The sequence below is a fragment of the Delphinus delphis genome, chromosome 5 (assembly GCF_949987515.2).
Source record: "Delphinus delphis chromosome 5, mDelDel1.2, whole genome shotgun sequence".
NCBI classification, from domain to species: Eukaryota; Metazoa; Chordata; class Mammalia; order Artiodactyla; family Delphinidae; genus Delphinus; species Delphinus delphis.
Window position 1 is genome coordinate 103,040,774 of NC_082687.1, and position 22,189 is coordinate 103,062,962.

At 49.3% G+C, this 22,189-nt stretch overlaps 2 protein-coding genes across 8 annotated transcripts in view; one reads left to right on the plus strand and one right to left on the minus strand.

The window, feature by feature from the left end:
* The window catches only part of EVC2 (EvC ciliary complex subunit 2), a 138,617-nt gene extending 130,070 nt beyond the window's left edge, over positions 1-8,547 (minus strand). For both annotated transcript variants that reach the window (XM_060011807.1, XM_060011806.1), the window contains exons 1-2: positions 8,337-8,547; positions 1,269-1,323 (exon numbers count right to left, since the gene is read on the minus strand). In XM_060011807.1, coding sequence (XP_059867790.1) covers positions 1,269-1,323; positions 8,337-8,537 — 256 coding nt within the window. In that variant the 5' untranslated portion in view covers positions 8,538-8,547. The remainder of the gene's footprint in view (positions 1-1,268; positions 1,324-8,336) is intronic.
* A 2,468-nt stretch (positions 8,548-11,015) lies between these two features.
* EVC (EvC ciliary complex subunit 1) overlaps positions 11,016-22,189 on the plus strand; it is an 83,388-nt gene continuing 72,214 nt past the window's right edge. For all 6 annotated transcript variants that reach the window (XM_060012821.1, XM_060012822.1, XM_060012826.1 and 3 more), the window contains exons 1-2: positions 11,016-11,380; positions 17,794-17,919. In XM_060012821.1, the coding sequence (XP_059868804.1) occupies positions 11,201-11,380; positions 17,794-17,919 (306 nt within the window). In that variant the 5' untranslated portion in view covers positions 11,016-11,200. The remainder of the gene's footprint in view (positions 11,381-17,793; positions 17,920-22,189) is intronic.

Here is a 22,189-nt window from a genome sequence, read left to right on the forward strand (position 1 = left end):
TCTGCAAGTGGCAGCAGTCAGACTCCTGGAAGTCCAGGGCTGCCAGTGGTTGTCTTTCCCACCACGTGGAAAGAATGTTCCTGAAAATCACACTCACCAGAGGAAAGCAGGGGCCGTGATGAAAAGAGAAAGGCAGAGCCCTGACATATATACACTACCATGTGTGAAACAGATAGCTAGTGGGAACCTGCTGTATGCTCAGGGAGCTCAGCTTGGCGCTCTGTGATGACCTAGATGGGTGGGATGGGGGGCAGGAGGGAGGGAGGTCCAAGAGGGAGGGGATATATGCATACATACAGCTGATTCACTTCATTGTACAGCAGAAACTAACACAACATTGTAAAGCAACTATACCCCAATTAAAAAAAAAAAAAGAGAGAGAGAGAGAGAAAGGCAGAGTCCTGAGAACACCACTCCCGCGTCCAGCAGTGCCGAGGGCCTGCGAGGCCCAGTTATAGGGACCAACAAATTCCTCTTTGCTTAAGTTAGTTTCAGTTGAATTTCTGTCACCCAGTGTGGTAGGCTGAATGACAGTCCCCAAAGATACCCAGGTCCTAATCCCAGGAACCTGTGAATATGTTACCTTATATGGCAACAGGGACTCTGCAGATGTGATTAAATTATGGGCCTTGTGATGGGGAAGTAACCTGGATTACCCAGGGGCCCATAAATGTAATCCCAGGTGTCCTTAAAGAGGGAGGTAGAGAGAGATCTGAGAGGCAGAAGAGAAGGCCATATGCCCGCTGAGGCAAGATGCTAGTCTGCTGGCCTGGAGGCTGGAGGAAGGGGCCATGACCTGCAGAATGCAAGGAATACAGCTCCAGATCCTGGAGAAGGAAAGGCCTTCTTCCTAGGGCCTCAGAGGGCGTGAGGCCCTGCTGACACCTTGACTCAGACCAGTTAGACTGATTTTGGACTTCTGCCCTCCAGAACCATAAGAGAATATCTTTGTGCTGTTTTCACCACTAAATGTGTAATAACTTGTTACAGCAGCAAAAAGAAACTCATACACTTGGCTAATACAAACGTTCTGCATTTTCTTTATCAGATGCCTTCAGGGGGAATGAAGACAGACCACCTCACCCTGAATTCTGGGCTGTGCAGCCAAACTCCAACGTGCTGCTGTAGCAGGTGACACATTGCCTTGCTCTGTAAGGCACGCTGGTGAGCAGGGGGCAAGGGAGGCAGAAGTAGGAGGGCTATGGCTTTAGGGTCTGGTTCTCTCTCATGGTCAAATCAATAAAAAATCAACCAAAAGAAAAACTTACCTGCAGTCAGAAAGTGAGAGCTTTCCACACTGGGCCAAATCCTATGGGGCAAGTCCTAAAAAGAGTCAAAAGGCACAAAGACATTAACGAAGGACATACTAGGAGTGGCTGAAAGCCATTTTTGTAAATGGCTCACGTGGAGAGGAGCTGCACTTTTATCCAGAAGTCTGATGTAAATCTTTCTAAGTCGATCATCCCACCAGCTTTTGAATATAGGATGATGTAACTGCAGTTCTGGGAGCTGTCTAGGGAGGCAGCAGGGTGTAGGGGAAATTTTATATAGTTGGACAGACCTGGGTTCAAATCCCATCTCTGCTTTTCACAAACCCCGTGATGCTGGGAGAGCCTCAAATCTCTGAACTCCCAAGATCCTGCAAGTTTTCACAGAGTGGCACATAAAACACTAGCCCGGGAGTCCGGAGAACTGGATTCGAACTGGACCATTTACTCGCTGTGTGTCCTTGGCCAAGTCTCCCAGCCTCTCTGAGCCTCAGATTCCTCCTCTGAAAACTGTGGACCTCAAAGCGTCCTCCCAGCTTGCTTCACCTCGTTCAGTGATGAAAACTTGTCTAAATGGGGCCCAGCCAACCCCTCCACTCTACTTTTGTAAAATACTGAGGCTTGGAAAGGCCCAGATCCCACCACCATAAAATAATGATAATAATAATTACTGTTATTATAGTGCCCTGGCTACAGCCATTGAAGTGGGCCAAGCCCAGTCTGTTCGCAGCAGCATTATTCACAGTAGCCAAAAGGTGGAAGCAACCCAGCGTCCACTGATGGATGGATAAGTAAAAGTGGTCCATGCATACAATTCTACTTATAGGAGGTATGTCAAATTCATAGACAGAAAGTAGAATGGTGGTGGCCAGGGGCTGGGGGACAAAAGAATAGGGGGGGTTGTTGATTAATGGGGACAGAGTTTCAGTTTCACAAGACGAAAAGAGTTCTGGAGATGGAAGCACTAGAGTGTGAATGTATTTAACACCGCTGAACTGTTAAGAGGGTAAATTTCGTTATGTGTCTCGTGCAACAATTACAAATATAAACAAAGAAATAAATAAAGCAGATCTGTGATCACCTAGAAAGAACTCTAATATATATCAAGTAAGATCCCTAGGTCATAAAATTATGAATAATATGGTTTCATTTAATAAAAATGGCATTTTTGTATGCTTAAGACATTATTATATATTTAATAATTACATTTATGTATTTATATTATCTTTAGTTTTATATAAATTACAGTTAGTTTACTAGTATATATTTACTTACATATTTAATAACTTGAAAGTATATCTATATATGTAGATATTTAACAATATAATTAATACTAATTATTTATACATTTAATATATAATTACACGTTTTAACAACATATAATATCATAACCACACATTATTTTTAAAAGCCTAGAAAGGAGTATGCTGAAATCTTAGACTTTGGGTCTTGGGGACCAAGTCTGTGCACAGTAGAGGGGAGAATCCCTTGTTTCCACGCCACCTATATTGTTTCATTTCTTGTAAGAGGAGCGTGTGCCCATGTGTCATTGCAACACCAGCAATAAGGAGAACATAGACTGAGTGATGGGAACTACGCCTGTTCCTTCAGGGTCTTCCAGGCCCCCCACCCCCAATGTGAACGTTGTCCCCGACACCCCCTCGGACAGGTGTGTGTGGCCAGGACAACCACCAATCCATAACGTGCCTTCCACAAGGTGGAAAGAGATGCCACTTCCTCAGAAGAAGAATGCCGTGTGCCAGACACTGATGTGGATGGAATAAGTCTTTGCTGCCATCTGGCAGGAAAAAACAATCTCCTAAGAGCATACATCCAGCCTGCGCATAGTGACCTCCTTCTAACAAGTACGGTGCAGGGGAGGGGGTAATTTCACAGTGGAGCAACCTGGCCAGCGCTGGTCCAGCTGGGAGTTCAAGGTCAACACCGACAGCGAAACATCCCAGAAAACTTCCTCTTAATGGCTAATCTCTACTTCTGAAATTGAAGACCGTGGCATAGTTTCCAACTTATTGAATATTTCTTTCCCTTTGACTGGGAATCCACTAAAGAATCATTTTTGTCATTGTGTGTTTCATTTAAGGAAACATTTACTAATATGATCATTTTTACTGTGTGAGCAGATGTCTTTTCCCAATTTAATTCCTGGAAGCCAGGAAGAATTCCAAGCAACTCACAATTATTTGACAGTCTTCCATCTTTGTTTCCACTGGTAGAAACAGCCTTCTTAAATGTTCAACTCTTTCAAGTAAATTAATAACATCTTGAATTTATGTTCATGTCTAATCTAATGTTCCCAAACTGGGATAATTTCTAGTCAGAGAAAATTCCCCAAAGCTGTTTTGTAGGACAAGGTGTTCTGTACATTATTTTTTATGTGGCTGCATATCATTATAAACATAGAAACAACAGTTTAATGTATCTAAATCTGTCTTCCTTTGATGCTCATAAATTGAATATGCCCTTAGGACCATGTGGGTGTTTTTTCACTGTTATAAACTATAGTGAAATCTGAAAACAAACAAATGAAAAAAAAAAAAAAAACGCCAATAGCGATAAATCATGTTACTAGATGCGCCAAGATGAATCCCAACAGAGGACACCCTGCAAAGTACCTGCCCAGTCCTCTCTAAACTGCTGAGGTCCTCAAGACAAGGAAAGTGACAGCTACACGTAAAGTGGTGTCCTGGATGGGGTCCTGGGACAGAAAAGGACATTGGGCACAAAAGCTAAGGAAATCCGAATAAACTATGGACTTCTACAATAGCATATCAAGGTTAGACCATTAACTGTAATAAATGTATCTTACTAATGTAAGACACTAATAGTAGGGGAAACTGTGTATTGGGGGGGATATATATGAATTTTCTTTACCATGTGTACAATTTTTCTAAAATCAAAAACTGTTCTAAAAACTAAAGTCTGTTAACCAGAGAAGACTAGAATTCATTCGTGAGGTCTCTGGGGCAAACAGTGGTGCTACGGGGCACCCAACTCCGACACGACTGCCTATACGACCCCTGCCCCTGGAACTTTCCATCCATTCTTTCACCCAGCCTTTGCCACTCGGCAGGCTCTGTGGCAGGTCCCTGACCTCACCGACGGACAGAGGTCCCCTTCCCAACAGACGCTTCCGCTTGAGGGGGAGGGGCAGGATCCCAGGTAGCAAATGACTCGGGAAGCCCTCAAGTGCCAGGGACCCTTGGGGACCCTTGGCTGTGGCTCCCTGAGGTCTCGCCGGATCCTGGGTCTCACTAGCCTAGGGGTGACTCTCTGGGGGCTCCTTGGCCGCCGTGAGCAGCCTGCTCTCACAGACACCACACCAACTGCCAGTCGATACCCACCTTCAATATCCAGCCTTCCCCTCCCTGGTGATCCCCTTCTCCGAGATGACACAGCTCCTGACAAGGTCACCAGGACCTCTACAAGGCCTCAGTGCACAGCCAGCTCTCCATCCTTATTGCACACAACTCACCAGCAGCATTTGGTATGTGAGTGTATTAGCATCCTATGGCTGCTGTAACAAATCATCACAAACTGAGCGGCTTAAAGCAAACACATGTCTATTACTGTGCGGTTCTGGAGGTTAGGAGTCTGACATGGGTCTCACTGAGCTAAAATCAAAGTGTCTGCAGGGCTGCATTCTTTTCTGGAGGCTCTGGGTAAGCCTCTTCCAGCCTCTAGAGGCAGCCCACACTCCTTAGCTCACGGCCCCTTCCTCCATCTTCAAAGCCAGCAGTGGTGGGTTGAGGCCTCCCCGTGCATCCCTCTGACCTTCCGATGTTACATCTTCTGACTCTCTCCTGCCTCCCTCTTCCATTTTTAAGGACCCTTGGGATTACCCTGGGACCACCGGGATGTTCCAAGATAACCTCCCTTTATAAGGTCAGCTGATTAGCGACCTGAACACCACCTGCAACGTTAATCTCCCTTTGCCATGTGATGTAATACGCTCACAGGTTCCAGGGATCAGTATGTGAACATCTTTGGGGAGCCCTCTCTCCCTCTGAAATACTTTCCTCCCTTGGCCTGTGGGTCACAGTCTTGGTCTTACCTCCTTTGCTGGATGCCTGGCCCTGGTGTTGCTCCAGGCCTCTGCCCTAAGGCCTCACTCTTCTCAAACCAAACCATACCTACTCCCAAGGGGAACTCAGCCAGGCCCTGTGGGGTTAAAGGCCTGTGTACACTGTCCACTCCTTGATATAGATCTCCAGCTCAGATTCCTCCCCCAGATCAAGACTCACCCATCCCCCACTCTCCTGTACATCTCCACCTGGATGCCTCATAGGTACGTCAAACTCAACAAGACCAAATCAGAATTCCTGATTGCCTCCAAGGTTTCTGCATATTAGCTGATGGTATCTCTAGTCTCTCATCTGCTCAGGCCCAAATCCTTGGTTTCATCCTTGACTCCTCTTCCTCTCTCTCAACCCACATCCAATCCCAGCAAATCCCCTGGCTCTACTTTCAAAGTATATCCCCAATCCACAACTTCTCAGCAGCCCTCCACTAACCTCCCTGGTCCATTTCACCTCCATCGTCTGCCTGGTCTCCCACATGCCTCCTCTCTTGGTTTTTCTTTCCACCTCTGCCCTCTATCCTCTACTCCCACACCTGCCATGGGGATGCTTTAAAAAGACGAGTCAGGGCTTCCTTGGTGGCGCAGTGGTTGAGAGTCCACCTGCCGATGCAGGGGACACGGGTTCGTGCCCCTGTCCGGCAAGATCCCACATGCCGCGGAGCAGCTGGGCCCGTGAGCCATGGCCGCTGAGCCTGCGTGTCCGGAGCCTGTGCTCCGCAACGGGAGAGGCCACAACAGTGAGAGGCCCGCCTACCTCATAAAAAAAAAAAGGACAAGTCAGAGCAAGCCACTTTTCTGCTCAAAACTCACCCATGGCTTCCATCTAACTCAAAATAACAGCCAGTCTTAACCATGGGCCACAGGGTCTTTCCTGATCTGGCCCCCCTCACCCTCTAGCTTCACCTCGTCCCCCTCCTCCCTTCTCCCCCGACCCCTACTCAGGCCACACCAGCCTCCTTACGGGTCCTGGGCCACACTAAGCACTTCCCACCTCTGGCCTTTGTCCTCACTATGATCTCACTCTGGAAAGTTTTTCTCCAGAAGCACCCATGCCCCTCCCTCATTCCATCCAAGGCTCTGCTCCACTGTCATCTCCTAAAAGCGCCTTCCACCCTGACCACGGCTCTCAAGGTCATCTCTGCCAGTCCACTTTGCCCACTGTATTTCTCTCTACAGCCTGACCACCAACTGCCACACTATAGACTAACACCATTTAGTGTCTTTCTCCTGCCCCAAGAATGCAGGTCTAAGAGCAGAGACTGTCTTGTCCCCTTGTATCTCAAGCGCCCAGGACAGTCTGGCACCCAAAGGCCCTTCCATAAACACTCAGAAGCCTCTTGTCCACTCAAGCCTTCACTGTTTCTCTCCTTCTGACAAACTTCCAATAGCACTTTCTGGGATGATGGAAATGCTCTATGGTCTGGGCTGTCCGATATGGGAGCCACTAGCACATGGGGCCATCGGGCACCTGAAACGTTTAAATTCAAACAGCCACAGCGTGGCCGGAGCCAATGTACTGGACACAGCAGTTTTAGAACAACTGGGAAACAGTTGTAAACTGGCTGTTAGCTTGCCCTCTGCAGGAGGGGAGAGACAATAAGTTAATGTGAGCATTTGGGTTCCAGTTTTCAAAGCACGCTTTTGTAGAGCCTGGCATCCATGTAAATGTTCTGGCATTGGCTTCCCAAAGGAAAGATCAGGTGAGGACAGGTGAGTGAGCTCTGAACGGGAGAGCCATTGTGAGAGCACAGGACAGGCCTGGGGGTTTGGCTCCCTGGGCCTTGGTTTTCTCATCAGCAAAATGGGCCAGATACTTCCCACCACACCAGACAGGAGCAAGTGAAAGGACCTTGTGAAAATGTTCATCATGAGCTTTATAAAAGCTCAGTAAATTGACACAGCATTATTACTTTGTCTTCTCTAGTGAAAACCTAAGAACTAATCATAGACAGTGAAGGGAATCTCATTTAAGGGACCTAAAAATCTGTAGCAAGTGTAGCAGGCGCCCTGGGGTCTACAGGGAGAAAACTCAAAAGGACAAGAGGAGCCGGGCCCTGGGGGAGGGCTGGGAGGACCACAGGGCAGCGAAGCGCCAGACCACTGGACAGACGTTCCTGGGAACAGAAGCCTGGATTTGCAACAGGGGTCAGGGTGGAAAGGGGATATAAGTGGCGAGTGGGGGGCGGGGCAGAGTGGTCAGGTGTCTACCATGGACAGGTCACCTAGAGGTGGGGGGAGGAATGGACGGGAAATTAGGGTGTGAGGGTGACCCAGAGGAAACAACCGTCAAAGGCCAGAGGCTGAGGGGTGGGGACTGACCCTAGTGGATGCAGCCGGGTGAGCAAGGGAGTGGGGAGTAGACATCAGAACTGATTAGGAGGAAAAGGCAGGGGGACTGGTGACCAGATTTGGCGGAGGGAGAGGGGAAATCTAGGGTGACAGCCAGAGCTCTGTGCCCTCCCAAGTTAGGGACCACACAGGAAGGGGCAGGGTGAAGTAGAAAGTAACTAAATTTGCAGTCACGGGAAACCCCAACAATAGTGCCTTGTATCAACTGCTACACTCTCCCGAAGCGCTCACCTGTGTGAGATGCGCTACCTACATTCCTGAGCTCATCTAAACTCTCACATCGACCCTCTGGGGTGGACCCTGCAACAGTTACAGATCAGGAGACCGAGGCACGAGAAGGGAAGCTACCTGCCCTAGGTCACAGAGCTCTTAGGTTGCTGAGGGGGGTCGACCCGGCCTCTGGCAAGGTCCAAACCCACAGCCACCAGCCACACCGCTGTCTCCACCTTTCCAGGGAGTTTTCTGGCCACAAGCGTTAAGGAACACGGGTTGCATCCTACTCAGATCCCGCCCTCCCGTTAGGGTAATTTCCCTAACCCGAAGGGGCCTCCCCGCCGCGGGTATAGGGTGAAGCCAAACTTCCCAACTCAGTCCCAAGACTGGGGGCGGGCCCTCCTTACCTCCGCGGTCTGCTCGGGCCCCACCCCGGGAGCGGAGCGGGGATCCTGGGGAGGCTGGGCACCGAGGGGGCGCCGGAGGGGCCCCGGGTCCGCGGGGAGCCGGCCTCGGTCCCCGGACCCCGCAGGCAGCGCCAGGGCGGCAGCCAGGAGGCCCCCGGCCAGCACCCACGTGGCGCGCCCCCGGGCGCCCGCCGAGCCCATCGCCAGCCAGGGACGCGAGACCCCAGACGTGGCTGGGGAAGGCCGAGTTGGAGCAGCTTCCGGACCCCAGGCCCGCCCCGCCGCCGAGCATGCTCAGTGAGAGCCTCCGCGGAAAGTTTCCTGGAACAGACACAGGCATCTGGGGCTTGGCGGGACCGGAGGAGGCTGAGGACCAAGACTGGCGAGGGAGGGAGGGAGCCAGGCTGGCGCGGCGAGCGCTGGGCGGCCACACTTGAGTTTGATCGCGCCCCAGACGGGGTCTCTACCAAAATCAGATTGGGTGACCCCTGCTTCCAAAGATTTCAGGGGTTCCAAGTGCCCCTCCATTAATGCCTCCTCCGTTCTCTAAGTCTCAGCTCAGACTCACCTGCTCCAGCAAGGCTTCCCTGACACACACACACCGCGCTGAATCTGGAGTCTGCCCAGGCCCACCAGCCCCCTATTAGAGAACTGTGAAACTTTTGGAGAGGCAGGGTCATGGGGACACAGGACAGCAAGGAGAGGGGCTGGGAGGGAAAAGGCAGCTCAGAGGCTAGAAAGGAAGGCCGCTGTTCATGTCCTGTTGGGTTCTGTTCAACCCAGTGAGGTTCCCACTGTGTGAACCCTTGCTGTGGATGAGCCCTTGAACATGTCCAAGAAGCCACCCTCACGTTCCCCCAGGAGGGAGGGGTGGGCAGGTGGTCAGGACAGCCACTGGGGGACCTCTCTGGGGAACCAAAAATAGGGGAGCTGGTGTCTGGAGCCAGGAGGCAGCAGCTGAGCGAACTCCCAGAACTCTCCATGGCAGGAGGGCTGTTACTACCCTGGGCCCCCAGCGACAGCTTACACCTCTTCACCCTCCTGCAGCCTTCCTGCAGGGCAGCCTCAGGCCAGGAAGCCTGGCACCTGTGCTCCTTCTTACCCAGCCCCTCCGAGGATCGTCCTTTCCTGACTTGACAGGGACAAGACAGTGGGGTTTGGGAATCTGAGAGTTTATTAGCCAAGCTTTCCACACAGGGTACACTGTCCTTGGGGGTATGCAGCGTGTGCCAGGAGTGAGACAAGGCCAAAGACTAAATGCTAGCATATTGTTGGAGCATTAATTCTATTAGTGAGAAATGTAAAGGATGATTTCGATATGCAACCAATTTTATAATAAACATGCAAAGAACACTACATTTTAAGAAATGAAAGCCTGAGTATCCAAGGAAATAGCCAGCATAAAGCAAGAACTTCTGGTTGCCCTCATACATGTTCCCAGGAGCCTTGGAGCTGCTCCCAAGCAAACATTTAAGAAGCACCGCATGGCAGAGAGTGTGAGTCCTGAAACCAGACAGACACGGGTGTGAACATATGTGCCCAGTTTCCTATTGCAACACCTTGAATGAGCCAATTCTCCTGTCTGGCTGTCAGTTTCTTCATCTATAAAAAGTAAATCTAGGTAATAGTTCCCATCTTGCCAACTTGGAAGGAGTGAAGAGGAAACGAGTTAAAAAGCCAGAAACCTGAGCTGGACGTCCAGGTCAAGGACAAAAAACCCCTCTCTGGATCCCCAGAGATCCCCATGGTACCCCTGCTCTGGCCCTCACAGGGAATTAAGCTCCAAAGGGTAGGGGTGTGAGTGCATTCATGCGCGCATGCACGTGTGTGTGTGTGTGTGTGTGTGTGTGTGTGTGTGTGTGTGTACCCCAGCACCCAGAAAGAGAGCTAGCATCAGTAAATGTTGCTTAAAGAAAACAGTTGCTGAATTCTGCCTATCTCCCCACATAGCTGTGAAATCCTCACTGGTGGACCTTGTCTGGTTGGTGGCTGCCCTGGTGCTGGTTCAAACAGCAGGGTCTCTGGAAATGCTGAGTGAATGAATGACCACGCAGCATCTCCTGGCTAGCAGGGGCTGAGGGTAACAATCTCCCTACACGTAGTCTTAGAGGAAAGCATTGACCATCCTGGAAGAAAATAGTATTAAAACAGGAGTCTGCAGGCAAACAAGTTCAGAGGCACGGCCGGACTGTGCGGTCCAAAGGGGGCCAATTGGTAGAGGTCAGGAGCAAGGCTGAGTCAGACTCGCAATGTATCACTTGGTGCTGACCCTGAGCCTCTCAGCAGGAAGGGCGCGTTAATAGTGCCCATCTCCAGAAACTAACACGCCATTGTAAAGCAATTATACTCCAATAAAGATGTTAAAAATTAAAAAAAAATATAGTGCCCATCTCCGAAGGTTGTTAAGAAAGTTACTCGGATCATCAGGCTAAATGCTTAACAAATCCTAAGCACTCAGTAAACAACCGAGCAACACCCTCCTCCCTGGCTGTGGTCCCCTCCCCCTCTGGAAGTCAAGAGGCCCGTGCAAAACAAGAGTCCTCTCAAAAGGTCCTCCTGGCTGAGAAGCACGCCTCTGGCCGGGCATGCTCAGTGCAAAGGCAGGGCTGGAGGCGGGGGTGGTTCAAAGTTTTGGGCGGAGGGTCCAGGCTCCTCCCTCTGGCTGGGCAGCGCCGGGAAGCTGGAAAGGGAGCTGGAGGAAGGAGGCTGCACAGGCCGGAGGAGTCGGCGGAGCGCGCCGCGCCCCTGGCCCGCCGGGGACCAGGTCCACGGAGGACCCGGCGGGGATGGAGCTCCGAGCGGCGGGAGTGGGCAGCGCGCGGCAGCGGGTGGGATGCGGCGGGCCGGCCGCCTGAGCAGCCCCGATGGCCCGTGGCGCGGCGACCTGCGGGAGCGACGCGCGGCTGCAGCTGGGCCGGGACGCGGTGCGGCCGGCGCCCGCGCTGCTGGTCCCCGCCGTGCTGCTGGGCACCGCGCTCGGCCTCGGCCTCGGCCTTGGCCTCTGGCTCGGCTGCCGCGCCGCCCGCCCGCGTCCGCCGCACCAGGTGGGTCGGCCGAGCGTGCAACCGGGGTGTGGGGCGCGGGGACGCGGTCTTCCTCGGCTCTGTGGTACGGGTTTCCATCCCCCTTCTCTGAGCCCATTTGAGCGTGATCTTGGGCATCGCTTGCAAAAGGTCTTGCCCTGGGGGATTCCCCTTCAGCTGCGGGAGGCGGCTGGAGACAGTGATTTCAGGGGGAGCCGGCCAAGTGACAGAAGGGCTCTGGCTTGGAGTTGCCCCGAAGTGTCTGCTCCATCTGACAACGCTGTGTGACCTTAGCTGATGAAGGCCTGCAGGCCTCAGTCTCCTCATCTGTAGCACTAAGCGTTTGGACTTATGGGCGGAGCTCAGCGTGGTGGACAGGAGGGCAGGGGATTTCCCCGCCCCTGGATGTCCGTTCTGCTTCCTTGCTGTGTGCATTACCCAGTTAACTCCTCTTGAGTCCCAGGCTGCTACATCAGCATGCATTCAACATTCGATCACACAGCAAGAGTTTGCTGAGCACCGTCTACTGCCAAGCATGGCCTAGGGGCTTAGAGACCACATCAATGTACAGGATAAACCCTGATCCTGCCCCTGGAGGTTCACAGCCTCTGGATGGACAGATAATCAAGTAAACACTTGATTATAACACAGCCTCATCAATGAGTTGTGTGATGGAGGAATGAAAATGCTAGGATTTATTGAATTCTGGCTGTATGCTGGGCGTTGAGCTACACTTTCTACCTGAAAATGATCTCATTGACTCTGCAAAACAGCTTGTGAGCTTGTTCCATTAATGGCCCCATTTTGCAGATGAGAAAACCGAGGCACAGAGGGTTAAAATAACTTGCCAAATGACAGGCGTGTGTGTCTAACCCCAAAGCCACTGTATAGGAGGTGGATGGGATTGGTCACAGGTGGCTGCCTGAAAGGGATTCACGGATGCTTCGTATGGCAGTTGTTATGGGATCGGATGTTGTGTGGAGGTATCGGGCATGCAGCAGGGATTCCATCACTGGTGGTATGATCGCTGTCTTAGGTTCCTGCAGCTTTGACCTCTTTGAGGGATGAAATCTGGTGGGATCTGAGATAAGGTGGTGTGGTTTTGTTCCCCCATTCCTGGCCCACACAAGAAGGGGATGCATCCAGCAGATGTAAGCATCTCACATGGCAGGGGAATTCAGGGGCGTGTCGTGCTGCAAAGTGGTGATAAAAGTTGAAATTAACATAGTGCAAGATGCTCGTAGGTAAGTTTGAGATTGTCACATCCCGCTGGTGATTAAGAGACACTGGCTCCTTGTGTGAAGAGGGAAATAACACGTCAGAGCCTTTCCTGGGTGCCGGGCCCCTTGCCAGGAGTTTGCGGGCATTTGTTTCTATATTCTCACTCCAAGCCTTTGAGTGGGGGGGGACTGTCAGCCTCACTTTCCAGGTGAGGACATCTAGGCTCTGCAAGGTTGTTCTCTGTCTGGGGTCACATGATGAATAAACAGTGGCTGGACTTCAACTGCAGTCTGTCTGAACCCCTAAGTCAGAGTGTTTAGTCATCCGCTACCTGGTAAGGTGGCAGTTGGTATCTGTCTTAGTCTGGGCTGCTATAACATAAATACCATCAGCTGGGTAGCTGATAAACAACACAAACTTATTTCTCACAGTTCTGGAGGCCGAGAGTCCAAGATCAGGGTGCCAGCATGGTTGGGTTCTGGCTAAGGTCCTCTTCCAGGTTGCAGATGACTGACTTCTCGCTGTGTCCTCATAGAGCAGAAGGGACAGGGGAGCTGCTGGGGCCTCTTTTATCAGGGCACTAATCCCATTCAGGGGGGGCTCCACCCTCATGACCTAATCACCTCCCAAAGGCCCCACCTCCAAATACCATCACCTTGGGGGTTAGAATTTCAACACATTAACTGAGAGGGAAAGGGACACAAGCATTCAGACCATAGAGCAGCCCATTTCGCAGCTGAGTAAGCCGAGGCTGACAGAGACTCACCAAGCTGTCTGGGTTTCCACAGCTGGTCGGTCACAGCTGCACTAGTCCAGTTGAGGGTGGTCGTGGCTCAGACCAGGTTTGTAGCTATGGAGGGGGCTCTGGCTCAAGGCTGGGGCTGATTGGATTTTCTGATGGTTTGGATGTGACCTTTGTAGCACTCCTTTCTAAGTGTCCTCCTTTCCTCCGTCTCCCGCCTCTAGTTTCTATTTCTAAAACAGAAGCAATATGACTGTCCTAGTTAAAAACCTTCAGTGGCTCCTGGTTACCTGAACAAGATCACGTCCAGTTTCCTCGCATGGTATATAAGGTGACTGACCTTCCCTGGGACATGGGCGCCCATGCATCCAGCCACCCAGAATCCCCTTGATTCCCAGATGTCGCTGCACTTCTGCACATCTGTTCCTTGCCTCTTGTCCCACCCATCCTTCAGGACCCAGAAAGAAAACCATGTAGGGAAGTGTTCCCAACCTCAGGCTGGATCAGACACTTCCTCCCTCTTGGGTCCCGGGTACTCTGTTCTCCTCCTGTGGTCCAGGTCACCCAGCTCATAATTCTGTCTTGCACCCCTTTCCCTTTGTGGTTTCTGTTTTATTTTGTTTATTAGTTTTATTTATTTCATCATTAAAACTTTTTTTTTTGCATCAAAGTTACACATTCACATAATTTAAAATGTTCATTTGCAACCATTTCCCACTTTTCAGAAGCCATCATATTCGACTCTTGTTCAGCTGGCCATCTTGGTCATTTACTTCTAAATAACCTGCTGACATGGCTGCTTGACTTCCCACTGAGGAAGTGCGCAGTGATTTAGCTCTCTTCTCCCCTCCTTCCTATTTCCACCCTGCCCATCCACCGTCACCACCTCCCTATGTGGTTATGGGGTAATTTTGGTGAAATCAGTATTTGGTGTTTTCGCTATTACAATTCTGTAAACATAATTCACTGTCAACCAAGGATCCGCTGTACTTAGGATTACTTTCCTTTTTTGCACAATACTTTGTTTTCCCTGAAATGAATAATTACCCGTTTTTTTCATTTGCTTAGACTCTGTGTACTTATCATCTGTTTAACAGTAAACTTTCCCCCATTTGTCTACATTTTCTTTTAAGACATTTGAATACATTAGGTATTTGATCAGTTTTATCTTCTAGGAAAACTTCTCTCCCAGAAAGCTTCTGAACTCTCCAATATGAGCCGGTTGCCTCTAGACCGTTGCTGCTCTCATAGTGAACCAGAGCAATCTCATCAGCGTCACCTGGGAGCTTGTTAGAAATGCCAGTTCTTGGGCCCCACCCCAGATTTACCGATGAGAATCTCTGGAGGTGGGTCCAGCAAGCTGTGTTTAACAAGCCCTCCCATGGTCTCTTTATTCTTAAAGTTCGAGAAACATCTGCTGTAGGCTTTTGCTGTCACCATTGGCACCTCTTGGGGCCATCATGCTGGAACTTCTTCACCTCCCTCCTGGGTTGGACCCTCTTTCAGGATCTCCTGCACTGTCTTTATTGGCTAATTTCCTCATTTGGGTGGAGCACATCTTCCAGTAGCTTTCTGAGAAAAGGATAGGTGGAAGTTCTTTTGAGAATTTCTATGTCTGAAAATATCTTTTTTCTATCTTTATACTTAATTTGGTTAGAGTAGTTAAGTGATAGAATTCCAGCTTGGAAATAATTTCCCCCCAGAATTTTGAAGGCATTTTCTCCATTTGTCTTTCAATTTCCATTGTTGATGTTGAGAAATCAGGTTGTATTCTGATCCTTGATATTTTGCATGGTATCTCTTTTTCCTTCTGTTCCTCAATAGAATCTTAAAGGATCTTTTCTTTACTCCCAGTATGTGAAATGCACCAGGATGGGTCTTGGTGGAAATCGAATGCTACTTATTGTGCTGTGCTTTCAGAAGGCCCTTTCAATCTAGAAGTTCATTTTCTTGATGTCTTTAATGACTCTTTTCTTCCTCTATGTTCTGGTGCTTCTTTCAGGAACTCCTATCAGTTTTTGATTAAATTGGGCCTCTAATTATCTTCCTTCTCTCCTATTTTTGATCTCTTTATGCTGTTTTTTGGGAGACTTTTCTCAACTTTATACTTGTACTGAGTTTTTCATATTCGTAATTTTCAAGAGTTCTTTTTGTCCTCAGAATATTCTATGTTTTTACTAGCCTGTTCTTATTTTGTGACTGTAAAATCTTCTCTTATCTCTCTGAGGATATTATAAGTGTTTGTTTTTAGTTTTCTTTTCCCCATGCAGTGTCTATTTCCTGCCTGCTTTTTCCTTTTGTTTGTTTTGGGGTTTGTCTTTCATATTAGAATCTGTCCTGAAATGGCTGGTGACCCTTGATCCCCAGGCCATTTTTAATTGGGGAGCAAAAAATCTGATACTCTTTCTTGGGTGACTGAGGTTTTTCTCCTGGAGTCTTTACTGTACAGTGATTGGACCGGGTCCTTCCCTGCAGAAGCCTTGTGCTGGTCAGCTATGGCTGCTAAACAAACAACCCCCAAATCTCTGGCTTCATCTAACCTTGCCTACCCCACCCCCAACTGCTCCAGACACATGGGCTTCCCTGGGCATGCTGAGCACGCTTGTGCCTCAGGGCCTTGGCACTTGCTGTGCCCTTACCCTGAAATGCTTGTCCCTGTGATATCTGAATGGCTTGCTCTCTCACTTCCATCAGGTTTCTTTTCAAATGCCACCTTGTCCAAGAGGCCTTCCCCTCCCATCACTCACCATTCCCCCATCCTCCATTGATTTTCCCTATAGCACTTACGCCTCCAACACACTATATATTTATTTCTTTGTTTGCTTATGTCTCTCTTTTGTCACTAGAATGTAAACTCCATGAAGGCAGCAGCTTTGTTTGTTTTGTTCATTACTCTATTCCCAGTGACTAGATTAAGGCTTGTCACTGAGTAGATGCTCTATAATAGTTGGTTACTAACTCAATGACAAACTGGTGATATATCCTCGGTTCAAGATTATATCTATGAGCAGCCAGTGGTCAAAGAGAGGCTTGATAAGTGTCTCTGGCATAATAGGATTTTCAATACAGTAGATAATTATGTTCTATAAAATCAGTGCAAACATAGGATTAGCAGATACTGAAGCATTGCTCCCAGGGGAGACGCAGGGTTTTGTTTCTACAAGATCCTGGTCACAATATTTTCATTAACCAATCAATACGTGTGTTTATGTGTGTTTCTGTTTAAAGATGCCTCATTTAACATGGCTGATTCATTAACCTTGAACTCACAGCCGATAGCACTATAACTCATGCCTGAACAAAGGGAATCTCATACATTCATTTTCTCCATAAGGCACATCACAGTCTTCTTGTCCTTAGAAACACTAGACAGCACTTCGGGGTCATTTTCAACAAAATCACCAACAAAAATGCTAAAAAAGAATGGTACTAAATAGAACATAGAAAGGACACTTGTTTGCAGGATGAGCTCAGACAGAAAGTAGAGTGTGGCCTTGTTCAGTCTCATTTGGAAACCGCACATCGGGCAATTCACATTTTTCACATTGCTGCTCGTGTCCAGGAAGGACCGCAAGTGCACCCCAAGTGTCGGTTTGGGGGATTACAAATAAATTTACCAAGTAGGCAAATTTGCAAATACAGAATCCACAAATAATGAGCATAAACTGTAGCTCACAACAGAAACCATTCTATAGTTTAAGGTTACCTAAGATATTGTCTTAAAAATTATCCAATCACATTATAGGAAGTAACAGGAATTTTAATATTTATGTGTCATTCTCCATGTTAAGCAGTTACCCCACCCCAAGGAGCTCACAGGCTACAGGAGCTGGGGAAGTGGGGACCAACTCAGAAAAACAATGGAATGAGCTTTTTAAAAATTAATTAATTAATTAACTGATTTACTTTTGGCTGCGTTGGGTCTTCGTTGCTGCATGCGGGCTTTCTCTAGTTGCAGTGAGCAGGGACTACTCTTCGTTGCAATGCACGGGCTTCAGTAGTTGTGGCATGAGGGCTCAGTAGTTGTGGCTGGCGGGCTCAGTAGTTGTGGCTCGCGGGCTCTAGAGTGCAGGCTATAGTAGTTGTGGCACACGGGCTTAGTTGCTCTGCGGCATGTGAGATCTTCCTGGCCCGGGGCTCGAACCCATGTCCCCTGAATTGGCAGGCGGATTCTTAACCACTGCACCACCAAGGAAGCCCTGGAATGAGCTTTGATCCAAGTATTGCCTCCAGGTCCTGAGGACATGCTGAGATGGGGCTTTGGGGCTTGTCAGGAGGGTGACACCTGGACAGTCTTGAAGGATGTGGACCTGACTCCAGGTGGAGAGAAGCACTGCACACAGAGGGCCAGGCCCGGAGCAGAGATGAGCAGCTGTGATGGCTGGGGGTGGGGAGTAGATGGCTAATGTCACAGGGGCACTAGGCTGACCAATTTCAATGTGTTCCCCCCACCCCCACCTTTGGATTTTAGAAAGATGACTCTCAGAGTCTGCTCAAGAATTTGGAACCTAACGTTCAGACGCCGTCGGAAACCGGCTCCCCATCCAGGAGGAGGAAGAGAGAAGCACTGACTTCAAAGGATGAGGAGGCTCTGAACGTAAGCTGGGTATTTGGGGTGCATTGGAAGAGACTCACGCTGGGTGTCCCGTGCCCTACCTGGATTTCATCCAGAGGAGCCCCAACAGATCTCATGTCCCAGTAGGCTTCTTTTTGAGGTATAATTTACATAGAAAAAATGCACAAATTTTAAGCTTACAGTTTAATGAGTGACAAGTGTATACACCCCTGTAACCAACACCCCAATCGGGAACGTTCCTTTACTCCGGGAAGTTCTCTAGTGCCCCTTTCATAGGCAGCCACTGCTGTGATTTCCATCGCCATGATTGGTTTTGCTGTTCTAGAATTTTACATGAATACAATCACATGCTTTCCTGTGCCTGCTGGTCCAGGTCGTCGTTGCACTTGTCCCTATTAATTGCTCAGCCTACTATGGGGATGTGTCACAGTGTGGGTTGTTTTCCAGTGCTTGGCTGTTCTGAACAAGGCTTCTGTGAATGTTTGTGTGTAAGTTTGTTTGTTTTCATTTTGTTTTATTTCTTTTAAGTAAATATCTAGGAGTGGGAGTTCTGGGCCTCTGATGCAGATGTTAAAAGATGGGTGCTCCCTGTACCTTCCTCGTTGCTCCTCTCCCCGCTCCATCCAGCCTGAATCAGCCCATAGGGCATCACTTCCTGCATAAGCTCCATGGATGGAGAGGGCGTTTCTTCCAAAGATGTGTTCTTTCTAGTCACTTCCTGGTCCCTAGAAAGGACCAGACTCCAGTCATTTGCCCATTTGACTCCAGCCTCAATTGCCCAAAGGTGAATATAGACATCTAGGTAGGTAGGTAGGGGGAGAGAGAGAGAGAGAGAGAGAGAGAGGTGCTGGGAAAAGGGGAAAGATTGGAACCAAGTTTCTTATTTAGCATCTACTGAATTCCAGGCATTTTCACGTGTCATTTTTGAGTCCTGTAAACACTCGTGTGAATTCTCTCATGCAATCCTCTCAGCACCCCATGATGTAGACCTTGTTTATTTGCCCATTTTCCAGATGGGGAAACTGAGGCTCGTGGAGCCAGGTCACTGTCCTCAGTCACGTAGCTGACATTTGGGCCTGGGGGTGTTCAGCTCCTGCCCGGGAGGGCTGCTTCCCCACACCCCGCAGCCTCTGACACTCAGTCATGTTCTGCAGCTTCTGCTTACCAATCAAGGAAAGTGCGTTGGGTATTCTAAAACAAATTTCACCAAAAAGTTGGAAATGAATAGGAAAAGCTTCTAATTAAGCTGAAAATTCAGTGCTCGAGTCACCCCCCTGTCTGTACTTCCCAAGGGTTCTGGAGACAGGGCTTCCCTTCCCCACGCTGGGCCAGATCCCGTGCAGCAATCAGCTGCCCTCCCAGGGCTGAGGCGTGGGGAGCTGGAGAGGAAGAGAGAGTGCCTGGCTGCTCCCGGAGATGAGTCCTCCCTTCCTTGTCTGTGCTGTGTGTCTTGAGCTCACACTCCCAGCCTCTCTGTTTCCAGGTGCTTGTCTTTCCATGTGTGTCTGTCTATGTGTGTATCAGTGCATCTCGCTGCATGTCCATCTCTGTTTTTGTGTATCTCTCTCCATGTGCATCTCTGTGGGCCTGTGTGTGAGAGTGTGACAGTGTAGCTTTGTGATGTCTCCCTGTCTTAGTTTCTCTCTCTCCCTCATCTATCCCTATGCCTCTGTTCCCCTCACCCCATAGGATTAAAACCCTGCTCACAGCAATGAAAACATACGTCCACGCAAAAACATGTGCACAAATGTTCCTGACAGCCCTAATCACAATAGCCAAAACGTGGAAGCCCAAATGTCCATCAGCTGAGGAATGAATGAACAGAATGTGGTCCTTCCATACAATGGAATACTGTTCAGCCACAAAAACAACATGACTGAAACTTGAAAATAGTACGCTAACTGAAAGAAGCCAGTCACAAAGGACCACATGTTATAGGATTCCATTCATCTGAAATGTCCAGAACAGGTAAACTTACAGACACCAAAAGTAGACTGGTGGTCGCTTAGGGTGGGGCGGGGAATGGAAGGGGTAGGGGTAATAGCTAAAGGGTACAGGTTTCCTACTGAGATGATAAAAATGTTCTAAAACTGACTGTGGTAATGGTTGCACATATCTGTAAATATACCAAAAAGTATTCAATTTACATTGTTCAGTTGCATAAATTATATCTCAATAAACCTATCTGAAAAAAAAAACCCTTCTCACAGAGAGGGCAGCCTCAGATATGATACAAACAATGTTGGCTTTGGGATCCAGAATCCTGGACCCCAGGCCCAGCTCTGCCACCTGTGTGCTGTGTGATGTTGGGCAAGAGAAATAACCTCTCTGAGCCTCAGGGTTCTCAGTTTTGTGTTGACAGTAGTGGTGGCGGCCCCACAGGGTCACCCATGAATCAACCCTGTGAACAGTCCTACCACAGAATGAGTCAGTCTTTGCCAGGGAGCCAAGTCTCTCCACCTCCCCAGAAGTCTATCTAACCCATTTCTTCCACCTAGTAATGTTTTACCTGTTAACCATTAGCTGTGCCTCGCCGATGCCCATTATCAAGCTAATAATTGCCAAGAGTTAAGTTAAAGGTCTGCCCGTTCCAGTGACCGGCTTTGCCAAAATGCCCCTGCCCTCTGCAGGCTGAGCTTGTCAAGGAATGAGGACAGGACTGATTTTGACAGGGCCAGTTGAGCTGTAACTCTGACATCCTCCAATGCCCAGAAAACCAAGGCATGTGGGGTCCACGGCACTCCTTGCATGAACTCTGTTTTGATAAATAGCTCACGTTAGCCACAAACAAACAAAATTCCAGAAGGCTCTGAGGCATGCTACTCCCCAGCCTCCTCCTGTCCTTTGGCTGTGGAGGAGGGAGGGTGCATACCTCCCCTCTGGAGGTATTTGTGCATTTGCCGCAAAGAGCACCTTTTGTCAGAGAGTGAAATGGCTTTTCTTTTCCTACAATTATGTTTTAGCTAATTTTCAGAATAATCGCACTGCTTCAGTTGAAGAAGTTTTACATTGTAAATTTGCACTACAGCCAATTTTCTGAATAATTGTGTTGCTATGGTTGGGGAGATGATCAGACTTTGGAGGACTTCTGAACTTAATAAGAAGAGCCGTGAAAAACTAAAAACAGCCAGGCTCCCGGTTCCCAGGTTCTGCTTCTGTCCATCTCAGGTGGACCCCTGTGTCTATATTCTTTCCTTCCTATATTATGTTTTTCCCCTGAAATGCAATGTTTGTTTGGTGTCTCCTCTTTAGAAGATGCACTCCTGGAAGGCAGAGACCAAGCCTTCCTCTCATTTTCTACCCCTTTCATTCTGTCCTTTCTTTTCACCTTTGTTTGGAAGGAGTTTAAAAATGCGCAGTGCAGGCTTCCTTGGTGGCGCAGTGGTTGAGAGTCCGCCTGCCGATGCAGAGGACGCGGGTTCGTGCCCCGGTCCGAGAAGATCCCACATGCCGCGGAGCGGCTGGGCCCGTGAGCCATGGCCGCTGAGCCTGCGCGTCCGGAGCCTGTGCTCCGCAGCGGGAGAGGCCACAACAGTGAGAGGCCCGCGTATCGCAAAAAAAAAAAAAAAAATGCACAGTGCTCTTTCTGCTTGTGCATTGTTCCTTGAAAACGTGTGTTTCCACTGGACCATCAGCCAGGGCCGGCTTCATAGGTGGACATGCCCTATGGTCACACAGACCCCGTGCCCAGTCACCACGCCCCCTTCTCCCCCCGCCCCCCGCCAGTTTCTGGACTCTGCTGTCTTGAAATTCTTAATCATTTTGACTAAGACCCACCCGCCCTGCCGCTGTTTTCATTTTGCACGGGGCCCCACAGATTATGTCACCCGTTTTTGAAGTCAGCCTTTTTGGTCTTACTGCCACGCTTTGCTGTTGTACCAGTCCCCCAGCTAAGAGAGTGGGACTGGCTGCTGGGAGCTGGGGACGGACCTGGCTCTGCTCCCTCGGATCCAAGGAAAGCCAGGAAGGGTTTTAGCATCAACCTCCCCAAGCTGACTGTCGTGTGATAAGGAAATGAGCAAACACGCGTCAAATGCCAGCACATAGTAGGCCCTCAATACATGGATGGGGAGCCAGGGAAGAGGCTGTTGCTGCCCCTTGGGGTAAATATAATGGTGGCTTGGGCCAGGGCTGTGGATTTGAGAGATGTTTAGGAGGTGAAGTTGGTGGGATTTGTGGTCGATTGGATGTGGCAGATATGGGAGCGACCAGTATCTCAGGATCCAACTTGTGTCCCTGGGGTGTGGTGAAGCATGGCTTTTCCTCTTGTTCTCATTTGTGTCATGTCGAA